General features: G+C 42.4%; 2 protein-coding genes across 5 annotated transcripts in view; both read right to left on the bottom strand.

The window, feature by feature from the left end:
- The window catches only part of LOC308308733 (protein phosphatase 1H-like), a gene marked incomplete at both ends in the record, with an annotated part of 30458 nt that extends 27783 nt beyond the window's left edge, over positions 1-2675 (bottom strand). Inside the window, one exon of the mRNA XM_080754187.1 lies at positions 2419-2675. Within this exon, the coding sequence (XP_080610313.1) occupies positions 2419-2675 (257 nt within the window). The remainder of the gene's footprint in view (positions 1-2418) is intronic.
- A 3690-nt stretch (positions 2676-6365) lies between these two features.
- On the bottom strand, positions 6366-24959 carry LOC308309300 (uncharacterized protein). 4 transcript variants are annotated; one of them, XM_080754839.1, is made up of 13 exons: positions 24909-24941; positions 22916-22983; positions 21893-22350; positions 21569-21734; positions 14919-15356; positions 13946-14392; positions 12976-13419; positions 12006-12449; positions 11023-11247; positions 10687-10770; positions 9673-9763; positions 8650-8723; positions 6366-8556 (listed from the first exon to the last, which is right to left on the bottom strand). In XM_080754839.1, the coding sequence occupies exons 3-13, from the start codon at positions 22263-22265 to the stop codon at positions 6963-6965; spliced, it is 4380 nt and encodes a 1459-aa protein (XP_080610965.1). In that variant the 5' UTR covers positions 22266-22350; positions 22916-22983; positions 24909-24941; the 3' UTR covers positions 6366-6962. The 4 variants fall into 4 exon arrangements, with proteins under 4 accessions (XP_080610965.1, XP_080610963.1, XP_080610964.1 ...); XM_080754837.1 differs by having other exon boundaries at positions 6366-8723; XM_080754840.1 differs by lacking the exon at positions 9673-9763 and having other exon boundaries at positions 8428-8556.
- Positions 24960-25229: the final 270 nt, after the last annotated feature.

The following is a 25229-nucleotide window of genomic DNA, read 5'->3' as shown; positions in this document are numbered from 1 at the left end:
GTTGTCGGGTGGAAAACTTGTATGTCCAAAACCGTTTGTTGTATTTTTATATATTTCTTTAATGATTTAAACTAAACGATCTACAAGCACACAACGCCTCGCGGTGCGAGGCGTTGTGTGCTTGTAGATCGGCTGTTTTCACTACTTTTGTGTGACGGCCTTGTATGATGAAGCAGGGCTTTACTTTGCGAAAGAACGTACAAATTTGAAACTTGGAGATACGAGGTTTCCACCCGACAACGACGATATATATTTAATTGAACCTTCATCCATGATCCAAGGCTACTCAAGGATGCTTGTGTAGCCCCCACAGTTAGTACAGCATGAACCAGCCCACTACGGGCCTGCCAAAATGAGCTCAGCCCTATTGGCACGACGGCTTGTGCGTTGGTCTGGCGAGTGGGAGCCCCGGGTTCAATCCCCGCTTCCGTGCATCACTACAATGGCTTTGTGCACCCGGTTCCCAGTGAGGAGTGAGGACCACAGGGGAGAGTACAGAGTACAGGCAGGCCTCCCGCGTCAAAGTCCAATATCTTAACCATCACTCCAAAGGGATATCCCCATGGAACGAGGGCGGATACTAGACTTTTGAGGCTTCAAGGCTGGGGCTGCGACGCTCTCCGGCACACTCACCCCCCTTTGACCGCCTCCTACGGGGAAGCCCAGATCCGTGTCATGGCACCGATGTAACGGAGGTGAATCGGACCTTCCCACCCGGGCTTCGAACCCAGGCCTCCCGCGTGAAAGTCCAATATCTTAACCATCATTCCAAAGGGATATCCCTATGGAACGAGGGCAGATACTAGACTTTTGAGGCTTCAGGCTGGGGCTGCGACTCTCTCCGCCACACCTGTGAGGGCTTCTGACTTTAGCCAAAATAAACTAAACTACTTTGCTGCTCACCTAAAACAAAGTCTGTTTTAGGTTGTTGAAAGTCTATTCTTCTGGGTGGGAAGTCTCTCAGCATCCCACCTTCCCTGTAAAATACACTTTTAGGGCAAAACATAAAATATGTCCATCGGACCGAAATTTAGCATTTTGCCTACCCTGAATCTAATTCCTGCAAACGCCACTGCTCACAGGGCAGTGGAATTCCTGGTCAATGATCTGAGGCTGGTTCCTGGCAGGGCATTTATAGCCTGGGGCCAGCCTAATATACTAATGCAGCTACTCTTCTGTATGGATCAGAAGCCTGGACAACATACAGCAGGCACTTAAAAGCGCTTGAGGCCTACCACCAGAGATGCCTCCGGAAAATCCTTGGCATTAGCTGGGAGGACCGACGAACCAACACCAGCGTCCTGGAGGAGGCTGACATTCCTACCATCACTGCCACCATTGCTCAAAACCAGCTAAGATGGACTGGCCATGCTGTCCGAATGCCTGACTCTCGCCTCCCAAAGCAAGTCCTGTACTCCCAGTTAGTTAAAGGGAAACAGGCTCCGGGTGGCCAGAAGAAGAGATTCAAGGATAACATTAAAACAAACTTAAAGAAGTGCCACATAGATCTAAAAGCTTGGGAGGACATGGCCGCAGACAGGGCGACCTGGAGAAACATTGTCCGTGAGGGTGCTGCACTGTACAACAAAGACCTCCACCATGCTGCACAAGACAAGCGCAGAATCAGAAAGGAGAGAACAACCACCAAGCAGGCCCAAGTTCAACCCAAACCCTCTCACACTACCACATTCACCTGTCCACACTGCTCCAGAATAATCAGGTCCAGTATCGGCCTCTATGCCCACCTGAAGACCCACAAGGACCAAGAAGGAGGACAGTCATACTCGACTACGAGTGACCGCCGATGATGATGATGATAGTATCCCCTCCTTGTTTTAACATATGTGGGGATGTCTAGCTGCAGCTAGGCTAGGGCATTTAGAGAGAGGACCAGGGAGCAATAAACAGGGTTCCCACACATTTTTACCAATTAATTTCCAAAACTTTTCCAAAACTTTTCCAGAATATTTAACCCATTTTCCAGGACTATATAACAATAATTCAGCTCAATAACAAGTCGCTTACTCCTACGCGCAATGCCCAAAGACAGGTAGTGTATGCCAGTGGTTTTCAACCTTTTCAGGCTGTGACCCCCGAAATAATCATATTTTAATTGGGGACCCGGCACCCTGACGAGCACTAAGAGTTGAGGAATTTGGTATAACACGTTTCTATTTTCACAATTTCTGCCTCCAATATTTGACAATTTGGCCAATGTTTAATTTGTCATTTCAGAGGTATTAACAAAATCAATAACCAAAGACAATGCATAGCTATTTTTTTCCAGGACCTTCCAGGACCCTTGATCAATTCCAAAACTTTACCAGTACTGGAAAAATATTTTTTCTAATTTCAAAAATATTTCCAGGAACTTCATGACCGTGGGAACCCCTGAATAAAAAGAGACTTCACACTCACTCTGCGTAGCCGGTGGCCCAGGGCAACCTCCGCGTCTCCTTCAGGATGAGGATGGGCCGCGCCGCGTGGTCCGCGGAGCACTCCACCTCGTCGGGCGACAGCCCCAGGAACAGGGCCCTGCTGTAGGGGAAGCGGAGCGGCGGACCCCCGTCCGAGGAGGACGCGCCGCCGCCACCGGCCCCACCGGAGCCCGAGGACTGCCCGCCTACGATCCCTCCCATGAAGCTGGCCACGGCCGACTTCACCCGCGTCAGCATGTTGGAGCCTCCGCTGGCGGCTCCCCCGCGCCCAGGAGCGTCCGTAGAGGACGACGATGAGGGAGAGGACCGGTGGCTAGGGCTGAAACGATTACATGTGACATGTTACATGATGATTCATTGATTGATTGATTGAAGACTTTATTAGAGGTTAGCAATAGGAAAAAGTACAGTTTCATGCAGGGGCGTCAATTGGGTATGGCAGGGGTATGCAGCTGCCATACCCTGGGTCCAGGGGGGGGGGGAGGGGGGAATAAAAGTGACTTTTAAATATAAATCCACAAATGTCTCTTTGTCTATCTGTGCTGGTTATGTTGTTAAATTACAGTAAAATAACTACAAATGGAACATTTTACAAAATGGTCACTCAAGGTAATATATTATTATTATAATTATATTCTCCACACTTGTATTCTCCCCATCTTGACAAGATGGTATATTCCCAGGTTCCGCAGGTCAGCTGCACAGGTGCAATGCATTAATAATTGTGGCACATTTACTAACATGCCAAGTTTAGCTGGACTTGAACAACCGTTCCAGGCTGCCATATCCAGCCCAAGAAACCATAGAAATGGGGGAAAAATAGATTGTACTTCTTAAAATAAATGTATCATGCGAGCGTGCAAGACACCAGTCATGTTGCCATACCTTAGCTTTTTCTGAACTAACGCCACTGGTTTCATGACATACAAATCACTGGTTCAAGGTAAACTAAAAGGAGATCCTAGTAAGCTTTTTGGAACCACTTTATGTATCTCATCTCAGCAATAATTGTCACTCAAATAATTGCGATTAACAATTTAATTGTGTTTTTTGACGTTGACAATTACATTTCTGTTAAGCTTGTTGTATGCTTTGAAGTTGCACATATGGCAGATATGATACATAAACTAAATATAGGCTACAAATAAACACTGACATATTTGACAACTTTATAGGCTATAAGAACATTGATAGTGGAACTAGCAGATATACAAACTCACAACATGGGGCATTGCGACTGTTGTGAGCTTGTAGATCTGCTATTTCCACTATAGTTTTTTTAATGTTTGAAAATGTATGATTTTTCTTCTCAACCTGTGAAACGATTATGACAAAAATTATCGCCATCATGTCAAATAATCGCGATTAGACGATTTAATTGTGTTTTTGTCGTTGACATTTACATTTCTGTTTGGATTTTAGGCTTTGAAGTTGCACATGGCAGATATGACACATGACCTAAATAGGCTATAGAAATGACATAATTATAAGGGCATTGATAGTGGAATAGCCGATCTACAAGCTCACAAGATTGAAGATATGCTATTTCCACTATTCTTAGAAATGTTTTGAAAATATATGAACATGTAAAAACGATTGTGACAAAAATAAATAAGGAAAAAAAACATTATAGGACAAGAAATGTGACAAAATGATGACAAAGATTATCGCGAATACAGGCCAATGTCAAATAATCGCGATTTTGTGTAGTAATTGTGACTGACTGGCCTACCGGTGGTGGGGATGCTGCTGCTGGTGATGGTGGTTCGATGCTGCTGCGGCCGCAGAGCCGCCGCCTCCGCGGCTCCCTTTCCCCGAGCTCCCCCCCAGCTCGCCGGCCTCCGGTGGCGGCGCGATACCACGACTCGGGAGGATGAGGAGGAGGAGAGGAGGGATGGGAGAAGGATGATAACACAGAGAAGGAGGAGTATGGCGGGTGGATGTGGAGGATGGATCCGATCATCCGACCAAACCCCCTTCCCTCCAACCCAACGGCCCCGGCCAGGTAACGGTCAGGTAACGGTCACGGTCGTTGTATCATCCGATCAACGGTAACGGTTATTGTATCATCCGCGGATCGTGCACCTAAACCCGTTCTGACTGGATGCATGGATTCTATTCTGCAGGATAGGCTAATGGTTCAACCACATCTCCTTGTGAGGGTCTCCTCCAGTCCTTCTTGCATTGTCACATACATTTTCCTCCTTGACTTCTCCTTGATTTTGGTAAGCAAACAGACTCACACGGACACAATCCCAAGACCTATATTAAAAATAAACCAGACTCCTGGGTCTTCTTTTAGGGGTGCTCCTATACTAGTCGTATAACCAGGGATGGATGTGTCGTCATCGTGGATGGTCGTGAAGATGATGATGATGTGATGACCGTTTCTCACGTGAACGCGGAAGGAAGGAAGGAAGGAAACGCTGCTGTAGTGGCGATTAGCGCGGTCACGTGAGCCTCATTATGAAGGCTTGGATTTGTGGGCGGGGCTGTATGGCTGCTGCTGGTCACTGAGCTGCTTATATCTGTGACTGACCGGCGGTTAGACCTATATGGAACCAAGAGCAAACGATAACTGTACAGTGCTGTGGTCTCTCTCTCTCTCTCTCTCTCTCTCTCTCTCAATTGGCATGAGAAAACGTACGTTTAGATTGCCAAAATATAATAAAAACAGTTGAAAATGTGTGTGTGTGTGTGTGTGTGTGTGTGTGTGTGTGTGTGTGTGTGTGTGTGTGTGTGTGTGTGTGTGCGTGCGTGCGTGCGTGCGTGTGTGTGTGTGTGTGTGTGTGTGTGTGTGTGTGTGTGTACTCCCGCCAAACCTATGAATATGAGAGCTGTACTGTAGTGAGTGTGCACATCTTTTCATGTGCAGTCTCAGTCTGCTCCAGTGGCAGTCTAGCTGTCTGATGTAACATGGTTATATAGCACCCTCTGGTGGATTAGAGAAGTCATGAACTAAGCTCTCACTTCATCAGTTGTAGGAAAATGGATAGATCTGCTGCTGTCAGGTTGTTTATAATTCATTCATAGTACTACTGTACTTACCTTTACATGGAGTGTGGTGCTGTCAGCTTGTTTACAGCTACTATAGTTCAGCCCTTAAAGCTGGTTGCACACTGCTGCGTTTTTCGTTGCGAAATGCGTTTTTCAGGGCAAGGAGAGAGAGAGAGAGATAGAGAGAGCAAGGGACCGAGTGGTGCGCGAAACGGGCAGCAGTGTGCAAACGTGACTGACATAACGTGAGGTTGATTTTTTTATTCACGCTCTCCGAAATTCACTCCGATATTCGGCCCGAAAAACGCAGCAGTGTGCAACCAGCTTAAGACATGAGGCTGATTCTACTAAATTACTTCTAAATCCTTCCAAGGTTTCTGAAAAAACTACGTCTCTATGATCAGTGGTTCTCAAACTTTATCATGACCCCCAAAATGATATGTATCTGGCCACCCATGGACATGGACATTTTTAATGCTGGTTTGCATAGAGAATACATTGAATTACCAAGCAAACCATTAGCTTGGCTTCTCTCAGTGTGAATGCAGCATAAGATCTATTGTGTGATAAAGCGTCACACTATTAATAAACAGAGAATTATTACGTGTTAAAACAAGCCAGCTCCATCATTCATCCACACATGATGACAAACTGACTAGGCTACAGCAGACAAAAGCGAGACACACTTTACCTGTCTCTGTTTTAGGCATGTGAATGATGTGATATAATAGGATTTGTTGAAGAAAAGTTATTCATTCAATGATGTTACCTTCATTTTACAAGGTAGACACTTGACTTGAGACCAAAGATCTATTTTCAAGCCAGGAATGGCAGCTGTCATATCATATGCAAGAAAATTAAACGCGAGGACATTTTTATGAAATGCAAGATCATGTTTATGAGATGAATATAACACAAACTATGCAGTAATCAACAATACTGAGACAAAGGAAGGGAAGGAAGAAAATAGATAATCAATAAAATATATCTACATATTTACACATTTCATATCCATCTGGTACAGTATCAGTATGTACATGGGGTTAGACACAAGGTGCATCAACATAGCAGCAGATAATACTGTGCATATTAGACAATAAGGTGCCAAAAAAGAATACCAAGCAAGTCTGTGGTATCAGAGTTTTTACAAAGTTAATTCCAGGCAAATAAAGGGAAGGCCTTTTTTTAGTCTGAGTGCTGAGACATGTCAGTAGGCCTGTGATCATAGGCTGGGTACTGTAGTCCAATGAGGATTCTGGGTAATGCAGTCCAGTAAGGGTTCTGAGACATGTCAGTAGGCCTGCGATCGTAGGCTGTAGTCCGTTCAGGGCGGCCTGTCAGTCACTTACTGATGATGGGTATACATTAGATCCAGCTTTCGTTCTACAATCCCCAGTGTTCATTCATCTATTTGTAACTCAGAGAGGGTACAGATGTAACCAAATGGACCCTAACAGGAAAGAACAAATACGAGGCAGGACATTGACCACATACTGAATAAGGTATTTTAAGTCCGTCGGTACAGTTTTAAATCAACCCAAGATGTCCAGAAAGGAAAGGGTCGATATCGCAGAGAATCAATATCATGCTTGCACTTGCCTCAGGTCCTTTTCTCCTCACTGTATCGATGACAAAACGTGCCATGTCCTTCCTTGCCTGCTTCTCTTCGGCCGTCTCCCGCTCAGGGTCAGTTAGCGTCCCCTTCACGAAAAGTTTGTCCACGAGACGTTCGAGATTGGGAGCCGAGATGCTGTCGATGAAGCTGCTCCGCACAGAAAACAGTCTGTCCTCCACTTCAAGACTCAGTGTGCGCTCAACTTGTTGTCTCCTTAAAGCAGGAGCTGAAAGGGGCACGTGGCATTCCCATGCACAGTCTGAGGTGTTGCTGTCTACAACAGGCATTTCCTGGGAGTGGGAAAGCGGCTTGAGAAGCAGCCTAAAATCACCCTTAAACCTTTCCAAAAGGTTCACGTTAAATGATGGCACGTAATTTATATAGGATGATTCATAAACTTCAAATGTCGTCTTCTTTGGTTGAATTAGGATGGAATCTTCTTGAGCGGAAGTGGAGAGGGTGTATTCTTGATTTGGGATTAGTTTGCAGGGAGGTACTTCGATGTAAATCTCTTCTCCATGCCTCTTCCTCCTTACGTTCAGCACTTCATCCAGCACAACGTTCCCAGGAAGCAGCAATACTTTCAGGGTTGAAATGAGTGGTGCATAAAACAGTAACACCAATGCATGGATAGGAGTGGCAGTAAAAAAAGATTTGACCCACTCTTTTACACCTGCAAAGAAACCTGAAGTGGAAGGTTTGCAGCTGCTGTCATCATTGACAACGACACCGTAGAGTGAAAATTCGGTTATGTTGATGATGACATGCGTTTCTGTGATCGCGTCGGGCTTGATAAGCTCAATGCCATCATCCGTCACATGGACAACATACAAGGACTTGCCTCCACCCATGGAGAGGATCTCACAGTGCGGGAGGTGTAACCGACACGCAGACCCCTGAGGACATTGGATGTCAAACAGTGGTCCTGCAGGTCTCTTGCCAAGCTGGGCTTGAAGCCTTCGGTTCCAAGGGACTGTGCTGTAAGTCACATCTGTCTCTGCCTCCATCTTAAACACCAGGTCGGTCACGCTGCATTGGTACAGTCCTGCTTGGGTGCAGTGCAACCTGTAGCTTTCCTTGTTTTCTACAAAAATTATGTCAGGTGTCATTTTCTGTGCTTTGTCCAGTAGTGTGACATCATTTAAACTGTTGGAGCGCTTTGCTCTGAAACCTGCCTTGTACTCCATGCCTGGACTTTGGCTCAGTGAGGTTAAGCTGCGAGAACGAGGCAGGGAGCTGGATTCTCTCACCCTCAAACCACTGAAGCCTCTACTTAGATCAGTTTCATCTTGGAGCCCCAGTGAGGGATGTGGAGAGGACAGTGACTCTGTAACAGGATGGTCTGTGGTTGACACATCACAGGACATGATTTCTTCTGGGGAATGTTGGGAGGCCTGATGTGATACGGATGGGGAAGGTAACATGGGGGGATGGGGGGACACTGGAGCAATAGAGGAGGGAACTATTTCCTGTGGAGAATCTTGTGATGACTGGCTAACCCTAAACCTTAGGCCCATGGGAGTGTCGCCACTCCGACAATAAGAAGTCACTGTCGGAATGGAGATATGTCTGAATGGAGACATGTTCCTTACTGGAGACAGGCACGTCACATCATCATCATCATGATCAGGATCAGGATCAGTTTTCATTTCACCAGGCAAAGGAACAGTTCCCTAAAACATACACAAACAAATAAACATGAACCAAATAAGACTGTTCTACAGCACCACAGTGGCGTCAGTTCAGCAACAGCTAGGTTATGGCAACCAGTGGCGTCAGTTCGGCAAAAGCTAGGGTATGGCCAGATCTTAAAAATGTCAGTGTTTTAACATGTCTTGCTTCAGTGGCATTCTATTAGTAGATGACGCCTAGCTTACACACAGATTTTCTTTTTTTAACTTGGACATTCTGGGATGCAGGCTAAGCATGTGTAAGGGAAGAAAAAACAAACATGCAGACACAGACGTTCCTTGCATCTCTTTCATTTGTCTCCTTAAAAAAAAACACGTATAATGGCAGGTTGACGTCTCTAAATGTAAAAGGTAAGCTATGCTTCATTCCTTGAATCACAAATATGAGTCTGTGCTGACTCTGACGGGACAACGGTTTAGGTCATATTTGGGTATTTCTCTATTCACAGCTTAAGAGCTGAACATCTCTCACCTTAGTTAGTAGATTGCTACTCTATGTACATTTATTTGTGGGGAACTATAACCATTATATTATAAGGGATTGTTTCACCAACCAAACTGTGTTTATTTGTGTTCCACTGAGATGTATAAAAGTCACATTTATAATTCCTGCCACTAAAGATTTCCCCTGCAGGATTAATACGCTAATCAATCAAAAAATGTAATCCACTGTAGGTTTAAATTAATTCCTCCCCAATATTGTGTACGTTTGACAAGATGACTATGACAATTTCGGCTTACTTTGACTAAAGCCTGCTATTGATTGGTTGGCCAAATTTCAAAAGCGCTTGTCTGTCAGGAAGGTATTAAAAAGTATTCAATTATTTTAAGTGAACATGGGTTGTTGTACTCATTGTACTTGCTTGCAATAAAGATATTATTAGTTAGTTAATTTTATCTCGAGTACAATGAGTAAAAGTAAAATGTGTACCATTTCAAAGCCTCTCGGGTAGGGGTCAATGAGGTCAAAGCGTTTGTCTCTCAGGAAGGGAGTCGTGTCCTTGAAGCAGTTGTTGAAGAGTCTGGAAAGACATCGAAGGATGAAACATTTAATTCAACAGGTTTGATGTGTGTATTAAACCATGTTGATGACTGATTTATCTAACCATCTGAGAACAATAAGTTCTTCTATTAATAATGCTCACATTCAGACATAATAATACATCAGATAAGTCGCTTTACAAAACAGGAATACAAATAAAATAAAAACTTTATTAAGAGAATAATTTAAAAAGCTAAAAAGAAAATTAGCAGGGTCACAGAACAGATTAAAGTAGGAAAGGGAGAGTAGAGTTAGGTGGGGAAAGCAAGTCTAAAGAGGTGGGTTTTGAGGGAGGCTTTGAACACGGCAAGGGTGGAGGGCGGCTTTTATGTGAGGTGGGAGTGGGTTCCAGAGGGTGGGGGCTGCAACTGAGAAGGCCCTGTCACCCCAGGTGCGTTTATTTGCTTTATGGGTGAATTCCAGCAGTTTGGCATTGCCAGACCTGAGGGGGCGGGAGGGAACATGAGGTTTGACGAGGTCAGAGAGATAGCGATGGTTGTTGAGGGCCTTGTAGGTGGTGATCAGTATTTTTAAATCAATTCTGTATTTTAATGGGAGCCAACTGGGGTGATGTGGTCTCTTGATGGGGTTTTGGTGAGCAGGCGGGCTGCAGAGTATCACACATATTGTAGTTTGTAGTTTTGCAAAGTACTTTGGAAGTGTCACAGTAAAGAAGGCTATTGCAGTAGTGGAGTCTGGATGTGATGAAGGCATGGATGAGTGTCTCTGCAGCAGTTTGGGATAGTGTGGGACAGAGGCTGCAGGCAATGTTTCGGAGGTGGAAAAAGGCTGTTTTTGTAATATTGTTGATATGGGATTGGAAGGAGAGGGTGGGATGACTGGAATCCAGGATGACACCGAAGTTGCAGACTTTGGTGACAGACATAAGTCCATTGTACTCACCGTACAGTTTGGATGGAGGTATTGATGGAGAGCAGCTGGACTAATCTGTCTGTTAGAGCATCAGTGAGATTGTTGTGACTCAGACTACAACAACACAAGGAAGAGAAGAGACAAAAATAGATTATCTAATGGTCATTCTCACACGCACGCACGCACACACACACACACACACACACACACACACACACACACACACACACACACACACACACACACACACACACACACACACACACACACACACACACACACACACACACACACACACACACACACACACACACACACACACACACACACACACACACACACACAGCATTCTATAAGACTACTCACTCCAGGACTTGTACTTTGTGCAGGTGGGGGATCAGAGTCTTTAGCAGCTTGTCAGTGAGTTGACAGTGACTGAGGTCCAGGTGTGTCAGTCCCTCAGAGTGTTCCAGAACCAGGGCCAAACCTCTGCAGGCCTTCTGGTCTAGTATGGTCCTCCAGTGGTCCCGCTCCATAAATACATGAGGTCCTTGTTCCTCCACGACACCTTCTCGCATCACTGCTGCATATCTGTCTCAATTTATGCAGGGGAAGGAAGGAACCGCGTGCGCACACACGCGCACACACACGCACGCACGCACACACAATGCATTTATAGCAAAATAAATCAGCGCACCAATCATAACTCATTATCTATGTGACTGCCATAATGGTCATTTTTGTTCATATTTATTTTCTTTATTTGGTCTAAATATAATTTGCAGCAGAACTTTAGCATGTGTTTTAAGTTTTCCATATATTTGTGTACCGGATGTAGCTAATTGTCTTCATGCCGGAACCATAGGCATAGTTTCCCTGAGTTCCACAAGTGTGTAGTGACGAGGGAGCGTTTGAATGTGTCACAGGACAGAGACAGGTTTGTTCCTGAATTGTGTATTGAAGTCAAGTTTATTTGAGTTGAATATGGAGTTAATTGTATCATCCATTTGCAGTTGTATGTTTGTTCCTGGACACTTGGGACTCCTCACAGCCTCTGGTTGGTTACATGCAGCCAGCGGGGTGTGTTTGTATTCTCCTTGTTTGTTCATTACATTTGTTTATAGGTTGTTATGCTTTCTATGTATGTGATTTATGTTCTGTTATTTATGTCCTTGTATTTATGCTTTATTTATACAGTTTCACGTTGGGTAATTTGAGTCATGAAAAGCTTGAATAAATCCATCAGTTCGAGAAACAAGGTGTGAAACGACATCTATATTATGTACAATCTATATATGTACAAAAATATTTCATAAATAATAATGTGAAATTAAAGGAAGCACATTAACCTGAGTTGTGAGATGTAGGGTAGACACTGAAGGAGGATCCTCACTTCACTCTCTTCATATGACCAGCCTGTCAGTTGAACTGGTTTCTTCTCTGGTTGGAGTTTCAGCACCTCTAGGAGGAGGGAGACGTTTCCCTCTGAGAGGTCTATGGACCAGACTGCAGGAGCTGACTGGTAAACTGGCTGTAATACTGGAAGAACGCTTCTGCCTGTTTGAGTCTCATAGTTCTTCACATAGGAGTACAGGTCCAGTAGTGCATCACATTGATACTTCCTGCTGTGCCAATCATCTTGCCAGTCACTAAGGGTGAATGTTTTGTAATTACACACAGAAGACAGCAATTCCAGAATCTTCTCTCCTGTTTCTTCTTCCCGTTCTGCTGCTTCACAGATGAGCTTCCCCAGGAACTTGGTTGCCTTTGACCTTCCATGAGCAAAACTGAAACTGTTAAAATGGAAAACAACATTAAATATCGATCTCTGTATTATAAAGAAAATATATGAAAAGGTCACCATTGTAGCTATTTCAGGTTAAAGAGTCAGTGGAGAGTCAGTGGAAAATCAACGAAAACTTTATAGTGTATGTTATACTTAACTTCTAAACCCTTCATAAAGAATATCAAACTATGAAGACGGATACTGTATCATTTGATGCCGGGAACAAATAACACGTTATCAATCCCTCTTAACCAATAGTTTACAGTATACTTTGTCATTTGACGGTGTCAAACGAAATAGCTGATCTACAAGCTCACAATCATGCATCATTTCATGATGCGTTTGTGAGCTTGTAGATCGACTATTTTTGGAAATAGTTCTTGCCTATAATGACATGCCCAAAATAGGGACACTAGATTGAAAGTGGATAAATACACAAGAGTACATAAATCATAACTCATTATCGAAATAAAAAACATTGTTTAGATAGCTTTTATATAGACACATATTCAATGAAAGAAAAACACATTAACCTGAGTTGTGAGATGTAGGGTAGACACTGAAGGAAGATCCTCACTTCACTCTCTTCATATGACCAGCCTGCCAGCTCTACTGTTTTCTTCTCTGGTTGGAGTTTCAGCACCTCTAGGAGGAGGGAGACCTTTCTCTCTGAGAGGTTTATGGACCAGACTGCAGGAGCTGACTGGTAAGCTGGCTGTAATGCTGGAAGAACACTTCTGCCTGTTTGAGTCTCATAGTTCTTCACATAGGAGTACAGCTCCAGTAGTGCATCACATTGATACTTCCTGCTGTGCCAATCATCTTGCAAGTCACTAAGGGGGAATATTTTGTAATCCCACACAGAAGACAGCAATTCCAGAATCTTCTCTCCTGTTTCTTCTTCCCGTTCTGCTGCTTCACAGATGAGCTTCCCCAGGAGCTTGGTTGCGTTTGACATTCCATAAGCAAAACTGAAACTGTTAAAATGGAAAACAACATTAAATATCGATCTCTGTATTATAAAGAAAATATATGAAAAGGTCACCATTGTAGCTATTTCAGGTTAAAGAGTCAGTGGAGAGTCAGTGGAAAATCAACGAAAACTTTATAGTGTATGTTATACTTAACTTCTAAACCATTCATAAAGAATATCAAACTATGAAGACGGATACTGTATCATTTGATGCCGGGAACAAATAACACGTTATCAATCCCTCTTAACCAATAGTTTACAGTATACTTTGTCATTTGACGGTGTCAAACGAAATAGCTGATCTACAAGCTCACAATCATGCATCATTTCATGATGCGTTTGTGAGCTTGTAGATCGACTATTTTTGGAAATAGTTCTTGCCTATAATGACATGCCCAAAATAGGGGCACTAGATTGAAAGTGGATAAATACACAAGAGTACATAAATCACAACTCATTATCGAAATAAAAAACATTGTTTAGATAGCTTTTATATAGACACATATTCAATGAAAGAAAAACACATTAACCTGAGTTGTGAGATGTAGGGTAGACACTGAAGGAAGATCCTCACTTCACTCTCTTCATCTGACCAGCCTGCCAGCTCTACTGTTTTCTTCTCTGGTTGGAGTTTCAGCACCTCTAGGAGGAGGGAGACCTTTCTCTCTGAGAGGTTTATGAACCAGACTGCAGGAGCTGACTGGTAAACTGGTTGTAATGCTGGAAGAACACTTCTGCCTGTTTGAGTCTCATAGTAGTTCTTCACATAGGAGTACAGCTCCAGTAGTGCATCACATTGATACTTCCTGCTGTGCCAATCATCTTGCAAGTCACTAAGGGGGAATGTTTTGTAATCACACACAGAAGACAGCAATTCCAGAATCTTCTCTCCTGTTTCTTCTTCCCTTTCTGCTGCTTCACAGATGAGCTTCCCCAGGAACTTGATTGCGTTTGACCTTCCATAAGCAAAACTGAAACTGTTAAAATGGAAAACAACATTAAATATCGATCTCTGTATTATAAAGAAAATATATGAAAAGGTCAACATTGTAGCTATTTCAGGTTAAAGAGTCAGTGGAGAGTCAGTGGAAAATCAACGAAAACTTTATAGTGTATGTTATACTTAACTTCTAAACCATTCATAAAGAATATCAAACTATGAAGACGAATACTGTATCTTGATGCCGGGAACAAATAACACGTTATCAATCCCTCTTAACCAATAGTTTACAGTATACTTTGTCATTTGACGGTGTCAAACGAAATAGCTGATCTACAAGCTCACAATCATGCATCATTTCATGATGCGTTTGTGAGCTTGTAGATTGACTATTTTTGGAAATAGTTCTTGCCTATAATGACATGCCCAAAATAGGGACACTAGATTGAAAGTGGATAAATACACAAGAGTACATAAATCATAACTCATTATCAAAATAAAAAACATTGTTTCGATAGCTTTTATATTTAGACACATATTCAATGAAAGAAAAACACATTAACCTGAGTTGTGAGATGTAGGGTAGACACTGAAGGAAGATCCTCACTTCACTCTCTTCATCTGACCAGCCTCTCAGCTCTACTAGTTTCTTCTCTGGTTGGAGTTTCATCACCTCTAGGAGGAGGGAGACCTTTCTCTCTGAAAGGTCTATGGACCAGGCTGTAGGAAGTGACTGGTAAACTGGTTGTAATGCTGGAAGAACACTTCTGCTTGTTTGAGTCTCATAGTTCTTCACATAGGAGTACAGGTCCAGTAGTGCATTACACCTGCAGTACGGACCATCACCACTCGTCCTCGTCCTCCAGGCAGTAAAGAGGAATGCTTCGTAATCATACACAGAAAACAACAATTCCAGAATCTTCTCTCCTGTTTTTTCTTCCTGTTCTGCTGCTTCACAGATGAGCTTCCCCAGGAACCTGGTTGTTCCTGACATTCTGACACTGAAACAGTTCAAATGAAAACCAACATTAAATACTGATATCTGTATCATGATTCATAAACAGAATAAAACTAGAAAGGTGCAATTCCAGGAAGCATGAGGTCGCTCTCCCCAGGTTGGCAGAGGGAGTTTAGCGCCCAGCAATACATTAGACAACCACTGGGTAAAAATAGGTTACAAAATTGTGGGATAAAAAAAAGTCTTATCAGTCTTATCATCGTCTTATCATTTATTGCGACCGTCAGGTCGCATTTACTATCAAAACCTCGACCAGCTGTCCGTCCGTCAGTCAGTCAGTCAGTCAGTCAGTCAGTCAGTCAGTCAGTCAGTCAGTCAGTCAGTCAGTCTGTCACACGTCACACAACACATTTTTGGACACTGCTCCTACAGATTTTGCCCTACAATCACGCAAATCGGTACACAGTATGTCTACACTCATCTCATCAACAAGAATCTGTCCCATATAGCGCCACCGCCAGGCCGATTTTTTCAAACACATTTTTGGACACTGCTCCTACACATTTTGGCCTAAAATCACACTGCGGAACTGTCTGAGAGTGATTGGCATTCTATTTGTGAAACACAACAGTCTTCAACTAGCTCTAAAGGTTGGAGGGAATTCGGGTGGAAAAATGTGTTGCGCTTTTTTATTACACCAAAAATCAAAAGTAAACAATTAGGAAAGCCGCAATATTGTTGGAGACAATGTGGCCACTTGAATGCCGATCACTCACATATATTCTGGTCGTGTAAGAAAATACAGACATTCTGGGACTGTGTTCTAAGTATATTAGAGGAAATCATGGGTTATAAGATCATTAATGACCCCACGGTATTATATCTTGGCCTGATACCCGAAGACACAGTTGGACAAGAGGACATTCATCTGTTTAAAATCTGACACTGGCGGCTAAAAAAGCAATCACAAGAAGGTGGTTGAAAGAGGCCCCTCCTAGCGAGGATCATTGGTTGGACATTGTGGAAGAAATCAGCCTCATGAAAAGAATTCCCCCCCCCCCCCCCCCCCCCCCTGTGTTGTTGTCCATGTCTTTTTCAGGTTTTGCTGTATTAGTAGGGGGAAATAAGGGCAAAAAATGGCCAAACCATTACGCGTTGGATACAAGCACCAAATTTGGTACACATGTCCCTTGGGTCATCCCAAAACATCCTAGAAGGGGTGCCCAAAAAAATCTTAAACAGGAAGAGAGTTATGGACAAAATTAAAAATGGCCGCCTAAACTGTTGACTTGACTCAAAAGACACCAAAACAATCTCCAGAAAGCATGACATTTGGCACACATGTCCTGTGGGTAATCCTAAGACATCCTAGAAGGGGTGCCCAAAGAAATCTTAAACAGGAAGTGAATTAATGACAATATTGAAAATGGACGCCTATGTGTTGGCTATTGCCTCAAAACCCTATAGAATCTCATAGAGCCATACACTTTGGCACATGTGTGTCTTGGGTCATCCTAAGACATCCTAGAAGGGGTGCCCAAAGAAATCTGAAACAGGAAGTGAGTTACTGACAAAATTGAAAATGGCCGCCTACAGTATTGGCAATTTACTCAAAAGACAACTAAAGAATCTCATAAAAGCATGCAATGTGGTACAAATGTCCCTTGGGTGATCTCGACACATCCTACAAGGGTTGCCCAAAAAGGGACTTCATAAAAGCCTATATAAGTTGATACATATTGAGTACTGCTTATTATCCTAGAAGGGGTTATTTATTTGTATGGTTAATCCTTTTGAAGCGTTCACCCAGAAATCAAGCAGTTTTACAGTGCTTGAAATATACACCTGTGTTCTGTATGACAAGACAACTGACATTGAAAATGTCAATGATAAGGAGGGACCTGTTCGCTCAAAATTGTCTCTCAATGGAAACCATTCCGAAACCATACAGGTTGCACTCTACAACATTCAAATCGAGCAGTTTACCAATCTGGCATTTGGTCCAGAAACCTGCAATCTCTACCATCTCCTGAAACATATGGATGCGTTGCTGATTCATGGACAAGCTAGAGGCTGCCATGTTTTGAAGGCATGGAGGATTGGAGGTGCCATACTTTTGGCTGCTTTGAAGGACAGCATCAGTGTTTACTCTGTGCGGGCAGCAACATGGAGCCAGTGGAGGGAGCGGAGAAGGGGGGAGATGATGTACACAGAAAGTAGACTGGAAAATACACCAGGTTTATGCAGACTGTGCAGTTGTCTGTTTAAACAGCCTAATTTCTTCAATATGGTCCCTTCCCAAACAAATAAATAACCCCTTCTGGGATATAATAAGGAACACTTAACACATCGAGTGCCCGGATGTATGACGTGTGTGTGTTGCTGGTGCCCATGGCAACGCGTCATTCTACCTACCGGCGAGAGTACTGGCGAGAAAAGTAATCCGAGTAAATGTAATCGGAGTATGTCCTGTTTATTTCGCGAAAATCTTTTCTTTCAGTCAGGACCGTTTTTTATCATTTCTAAGCCACATTGTTTGTGTTATGGCAGGTAGAAGAGGCTGCCGTTTTGAAATGAAAGTGATTTAAAAGCTAGATTAGGAGAAAACCACGTTTTTGTGCAGCCGTTAGACAGGAAGTCAACGAGACACACAGCGCGTCCGGATGACGTAATTGCGCGCTGCATGTTGGGAAATGGAGTTTGTTTCATCACCGCGGCAGCCAAGTGCAGTAGCTACAGTACAGTATAGTTTACTGTAAAACGCGCCAAACGCGTCGTGGGCCTCCAGCGACATCAAAGAGATTGACTTGTAGACACCACGTGGGCAGCCGATGTGTTAATGTACAGTACATGCCAAATAATTTCCCTTTATGTTTTCTTTTGTGTCAACTGCTTTAGGTGCATGGTCATGGTCAGACAAAAACTCACTTCCTGTTTAAAACTTATTTGGGCACCCCTTGTAGGATACGTTAAGATCACTCAAGACTCAAGGGACATTTGTACCACATTTCATGCCTTTATGACATTCATTAAGGTGTCTTTGCTTCATCTGTCAACACTGTAGGTGGCCATTTTAAATTAGTCAATAACTCACTTCCTGGTTCAGATTATTTTTGGAAAACCCTACTAGTATGTGTTAGGATGACACAAGGGACATTTGTGCCCAGTTTTATGCTTTTATGAGATTCTTAAGTTGTCTTTTGAGTAAATCGACAATACTGTAGGTGGCCATTTTCAACTTTGTCAGTAACTCACTTCCTGTTTAAGATTTTTTTGGGCACCCCTTCTAGGATGTTTTAGGATGACCCAAGGGACATGTGTACCAAATGTGGTGCCTGTATCCAACGCGTAATGGTTCAACCCTTATTTCCCCCTACTATATGTGGTTTTCTGCCTTGGCAGTTTGTTGTTTGAAATAAATAAAAAGTAAAAAAAAAAAATCACGCTGCGACCTGACGGTCGCTTATCTCCCGATTAGGGAGTCTTACTGGTATTCTATATTGCGATGACGTGTGAAGCATGACAACAGGGACAACAGTGTGTGAAGCATGAGAACAATATAGTTGCCTAAGCAACCACACTAATAAAATAAAAAGGTCAACGCTGTATCTATCAGATTTCAGGTTAAAGAGAGGAAATTAAATCACAAATTGTGTATGATATACTGAACTTGTAAATAACTAAGCTATGGAGACAGATTTTTTTTTTCCTATTGATTACTCATACCATGGAGACTTGAGTTCAATAATATTTTTTTGTATTTGTTGCATTCCTAAGACAAAAATATGATCCCAAATCCATTCGGGTCCCCATCCGGAATCAATGGGGGTAAATTTACTATACTCAAATCTTTTCTTACGAATGCAACAAATATATATATAAAAAAAAAAACACTCTGACCGCCCTATTTAGAAGGTGCTAAATAGCGGCGCACATAAAATGCCGTAACTCGGGCTAGGAGCGACCGGGAGAGCCGGGGCCGGTACCCACGCACCCGCCTCGGCGGCGCCAAGAGAGCCGTCAACATCAGGCCCATTTTTTCAAACACATTTTTGGACACTGCTCCTACAGATTTTGCCCTAAAATCACGCAAATCGGTACACAGTATGTCTACACTCATGTCATCAACATGGAGCTGTCCCATATAGCGTCACCATCAGGCCCATTTTTTCAAACACATTTTTGGACACTGCTCCTACAGATTTTGCCCTAAAATCACACAAATCGGTACACAGTATGTCTACACTCATGCCATCAACATTGATCTGTCCCATATAGCGCCACCATCAGGCCGACTTTTTCAAACACATTTTTGGACACTGCCCCTACAGATTTTGCCCTAGAATTACGCAAATCGGTACACAGTATGTCTACACTCATGTCATCAACATGGATCTGTCCCATATATTTTTTCAAACACATTTTTTGGACACTGCTCCTACACATTTTGCCCTAAAATCACGCTGCGACCTGACGGTCGCTTATCTCCCGATTAGGGAGTCTTACTGGTGATAATAATGATAATAGTTACCTACTCCTCCCACGAGGGAAATTCAGTATTTGCAGCCCAACCCAGCTGCTTCGCAGCCCACAAGGAGCGCGTGGGCAATTAGGGATTAAGAGTCTTGCTCAGGGACACACATCGACATTGTTATCCTGGCCGGGAATCGAACCAGGGACAACCAGGGGAACCGGTTCCCCATCCCCTTTAAGAAAGCAAGAACTTGCATAAAACTGACCTTTGCAAAGGGGCGAAGGCGCTCTCTCATCTTTGCACAGACAAATGGACAGCAATGTGGGGAGTGTAGTCCCTGTTTTCTTTGCTTATTCACATATCAGTGATATCACATGTACACGGAGTCAGACAGAGGCAGCGGGCTGTAACGAGGTATGGTCTTATTGAATGTGATTTCTCCATCACAAAGCTTTGCCATCAAAGTTCTCACACAAACCTTGCAATGTAGCAACCTACATGTATAGTATAATGTATACATCCCAAGGAATATTTAGACATTTACATTTGTAAAATTAGACGAGAATTTACAGAATAAAACAAATATAGCTATTGGTTCTTAATAGGCTTGGCCAGCAGTGGCACCTGCACGGCTAAGCGGCGCATCCTCTCCCAGGGGGAATAAACATGGATTTTAGCGCATAAAAGCAGGTTTAACCACATCTAAACGCTATGCTTTAATTTTTATAATATAATAGCACATTGCCGCATTGCGTTGCACTCCGCCCACCGATTTACATTAAAAAAACTCCCCCTGACGTAAATACCGGTATGCGGGCGACGCAACAACACTAACGTTCAGCGTGCTGATTACATTCAGCGTGCATTTTATAATAGCAAGAGAGCATATGACGGGTGGCGCTCGCCGAATTACGCCGATTTGTGCGCTCAAAGCGAATTTCAAAATCGAGCCCTTTGGTCTCCATGGCGTGAGTAATCAATAGAAGAAAAGTCATTTTGGGGGTGAACTACTCCTTTAATGCACTATGTTAAAGGGCCTACACCATGCTTTTAAAACTATATTTTTTGTATAAATATATGCTCAAAATTGAGTCTTTAGACAGGTTTTAACCCTCAACAAACACTCTGACCATTCTTTTTGTTTGTTCTAGCTCTACTATAATGAGGCTCTCCAGCTGCAATACCAAAACGGCCTCTGTTTGCTCAGGGGCGCATCTAGGTGTGTTTTTTCCAGAAAAAAAAGAAGTTTTTTGAAAAAAAAGTTTTTTGAAAAAAAAAAAGTTTTTGAAAAAAAGTTTTTTGAAAAAAAAAAAGTTTTTAAAAAAAAGTTTTTGTAAAAAAAAAATTGAAAAAAAAGTTTTGGAAAAAAAAAAAGATTTTGAACTTTTTTTTAATTTTTTTTTTTTCTTTGACAGTTTTTGAAAAAAAAAAAAATTTGAATTTTTTTTTTGAAAATAAATTTTTTTTTTTGAAAAAATATTTTTGAAAAAAAATTTTTTTTTTACTCTGAAAAAAAAAAAACGGGAAACGCGTGTGACGTCACATGCGTCAACTCTCAGAACAGCACTGTTCTGAGAACCCGTGGAAAGCTTTTCATCTCTGTCTTCCCAAAACCAGAGAAAGACACAATGTACAGAAATAGGACTTTGTGAGGATAGAAGGTGCCAGTGGGACCCCAAAAAAAGGTTTTAAAATAGAAAAAGTGAAAATTCATGGTGTAGGTCCTTTAAAAGAAATCTGTTGAGATTGACTTTTACATGAATGAAAGGAAAGACATTAACCTGAGTTTTGAGATGTAGGGTAGACACTGAAGGAAGATCCTCACTTCACTCTCTTCAGGTGACCTGACAGTCAGCTGCACGTGTTTCTTCTTTGGTTGGAGTTTCAACGCCTCTAGGAGATCAGAGGCCTTTCTCTTTGAGAGGTCTATGAGGTCTATGGTCCAGACTGTAGGGGATGGTGGGTAAAGTGGCTTCAGGTTTATATATTATGTATTATTTATATTGGCTTTATATGTTAACACACTATCACAACTCTATATATTCACATTCTGAGTACCTAAAAAGAAAAGAAAATAAATTTAATGTTTCCATTGCAAATTGTACCTTTAGAATGGATGTTTTCCACATCATCTATGAAAAAAAAGCAGCTGATCCAATGGTGAAGGTTGAAACTGCTCTTCTGAGTGGAGGTGGAGGCTACTTCCGTAGATGCTGTTGTCTTTGAGAAGGTCATCTGAATGATCTTCAGTAAATCATAGCAGGCTGCTTCCCCTTTGTTTGTGACCCAGTCCAGTATTGTTCTTGTCTTGTCAAAGTCATCTTTCTCTGAGTCTAATTTGCTGGCCTCATCCTTGGTGAACACTGCTCTCTGATACAGATTATCTACAATAAGAGAAATATTCTGTAATCCCTCATTCACTAGCTGGGCTCTGGCATTCTTGATGTATTCCACAGCTGACTGACTTCTAGATGCCATGTTGTGACTTTATACTCAAACACGTAGTGTAACAGGTGAAGACTTGTGCTGCTTGCTGCTCCAGGATCTCTGTTTATTTATGTCTCTAACATGAATGAAAGAAAGATAGATATGTATTTAGAGTTTAATATTTATGCATAGACGCTGTGCCTAGAAGCAACTGGGCTAAAGAGCAGGAATATTATACATGTTGTTGTTCTATTGTATGGATGCAGAAACTGCAGCAGTTTACAAATAACTAGGGCTGGGATGCGATTAAAAAAAGTTATCTAATTAATTACAGGCTCTGTGATTAATTACTCACATTTTAATCGCACATCAATATTTGACCTGAGAAGCATTTTTTTCAAGTAAAACACATTTTGTTGTACGAATGAATCAACGAGTGAGTTTTTTAAATCTAAATTTCGCATCCACTGGGCCAAGCAAAGCGCTCTGATCGGCTACTTCTCCCTTTGCGTTTGTTGTCTCTTCTTGGTTGGTGCATCGCTATAATCGGTATGCCCGAAACTGAAGGTTCTGTGGTGCAAAAAATAAGTGCGATGAAAATGCGTAATTTTTCACGTTAATTTTCTGTAATTAATTAATCGCAATTAATCAGTTAAAGTCCCAGCCTTACAAATAACATGAAATAAAGTACAAGAACATACCAGCTGATATGAGCAAAAGAGCGTCATCATCCAGATTAAAACTTTTGGCTCTTCAACTCCTACACAAACTCTTATAAGTTCCATTATACCATTATAAGTTCCATTAAACCATTATAAGTTCTATAATAACTTAGCTTGGAGTCAAAAAACAAGAGCATAAAAAGTCCACTACAATGTATATGAATCACTATAGCCTACATTGCAATAAAAAAAAAAGATAAGGCAAGATAGAGCCCTAACTGTGTAGAGTAGACCTAATCAGACCAGTCAAGTGCAGTAGCCTGAATAGTGCAGACACAGGGTCTTTTTTGCAGGTCTTTCAGTATGAGTGTATCAAGAACTAACCCTAACCCCAGTAAAAATTACGCTGGTGAATGCTAACCTGGTGAATGCTAAGCTGCTGACGCTGGTGAATGCTCCCCCCCCCTTTTCCCATGTCTCTCCTTTGTCTCTCCCTCTCTCTCTCCCCCAAAATGACGTGTTTTCTATTGATTACTCACCCCATGGAGACTTGAGTTCAATAATATGTTTTTGTATTTGTCGCATTCCTTAGACAAAAAAAATATATAATAGTAAATGTACCCCCATTGATTCTGGAAAAGCATTCGAGTCCCCATCCGGAATCAATGGGGGTACATTTATTGTAACACATTTGTTGTCTTAGGAATGTGACATACAAAAAAATGTATTGAACTGAAGTCTCTATGGAATGAGTAATCAATAGAAGAAAAGTCATTTTGGGGGTGAACTACTTCTTCAACCATTGAGCCGGTGGGGCCGTTGCCAGGGGCCCTTGGGGGAACTGGGCTGCGTGGTCATTGACAATTTACTAAATTAAATGTATACGTTAATTAAAAATCAAACGTGTGGGCCCCTCCTCTGTTGTCAACAGGTGCTTTCTTGGCCCACATCATGGCTTAAAATCCGAGCTGGGTAGTGCGCGTCGGGAGGGGGGATTATGGTGGGGGGCCCCTAAAAAATTATCGGCCAGGGGCCCTCGCGGAGGTCGTCTCCGCCTTAACCGAGGTGCTTTTTGATACACTCGGACTGAAAGACCTGCAAAAAATGTACTCCCACAGTACCAGGTGCATACTTGCACCAAGACAACCTGTACACTTCCTTTAGTGCAGGGGTCTTCAACGTTTTCATTCCAAAGACCCCTTAGTTGAGAGAGAAATCCCCCACAACCTTTTTTCGTATGCCACATCATTTGACAGCACAATCATCAGTGTATTTTTTTCAGATGTTTAAACACTTGAACCATATAGGCTACTTAATAAACCTGACCTTTCACTCTGTGCTTAGTTTGCTCTTTTTTCCCCTCCACACCAAACCTCTTTGCCGAAAATAGACGATCTACAAGCTCACAACAGATCTGCTATTTTTTGGCTAAAACCAAGTTCTCAGAATATGGACGTTAGGGTTCAAGTGGTTAATGTAAAAAATGAGAAAAGAAAAGTTTCACACAAAAATGTGGAGGACCCCCCTGTAGTAACTCTGAGGACCCCCTAGGGGTCCCTTACCCCCTGTTGAAGACCCCTGCTCTAGTGGGAGGAAGATACCTGCTACTACTAGCCTGTAGGTAGGCCTACCTGCCATGCCTAGTAGTAACACACACAACATAACAACTAGTGACATAACAACACACACCAACACCGCATGACTGGTAAAATAAACACCAAATGAACTTGAGGACGAACTCAACAATGTGTTACTGCAACAAAAAGTCACGACTTAAAAACTCTGGTTCATCTCACAACTAAAGAGTAGCCTACATCAAACAGTAGGCACGCAAATTACAACATAGATATGTTTTAGATTCATCAGATTAAAAAATCGATTGAAGTGTTGCAATATGGCTACATCACCCACCCAATGTTCTCAAAAGTAGGCTACATATGCAGAAGTTAGTAAATAAATAATAAATATCAAATAGTAGATGATAATTGAGAATTCATTGTAAAATAAAACATACATTATTCACGTTTCCTACCAGTTTAATGACTGTACAGCTTGTGTCGGTGTGATATGCGTTCCGTCTCACATCTCACCATCGAACAAAATCCAAACTGTAAAAAAGACACGAACTTGTTCAGGAAGTAGGCTTGGATCAATTCACTTTGCAGGTTGTTCATCCGGTCTGGTTCTGGAGCGGATACGGAAATGGTGCGACAATGAATGTGTAGGTGAAACTTACCGGATACAGTAGGCGGGCTTTAGACCGGATGTAACCACTGAGCAGCAAATAGACATAAGATTTTCACATGTATCTCTCCAGAATGTCCACTAGATGGAGCCATTACTACACAAAACA

The sequence above is a fragment of the Nannobrachium achirus genome (genome assembly GCF_963921795.1).
Source record: "Nannobrachium achirus genome assembly, chromosome: 23".
NCBI lineage: Eukaryota > Metazoa > Chordata > Actinopteri > Myctophiformes > Myctophidae > Nannobrachium > Nannobrachium achirus.
The sequence above is the reverse complement of the archived record's forward strand: the minus strand, read 5'-3'. Positions and strand labels throughout refer to the sequence as shown.

Coding starts and splice junctions, on each gene's coding strand:
- LOC308309300 (XM_080754838.1), bottom strand. CDS start 22,265: ATGGCATCTAGAAGTCAGTCAGCTGTGGAATACATCAAGAATGCCAGA. Junction 21,735..21,892: donor GGAAAACATCCATTCTAAAG/GTACAATTTGCA, acceptor CATCCCCTACAG/TCTGGACCATAGACCTCATA. Junction 8,724..9,672: donor ACCCGAGAGGCTTTGAAATG/GTACACATTTTA, acceptor TGTATGTTTTAG/GGAACTGTTCCTTTGCCTGG.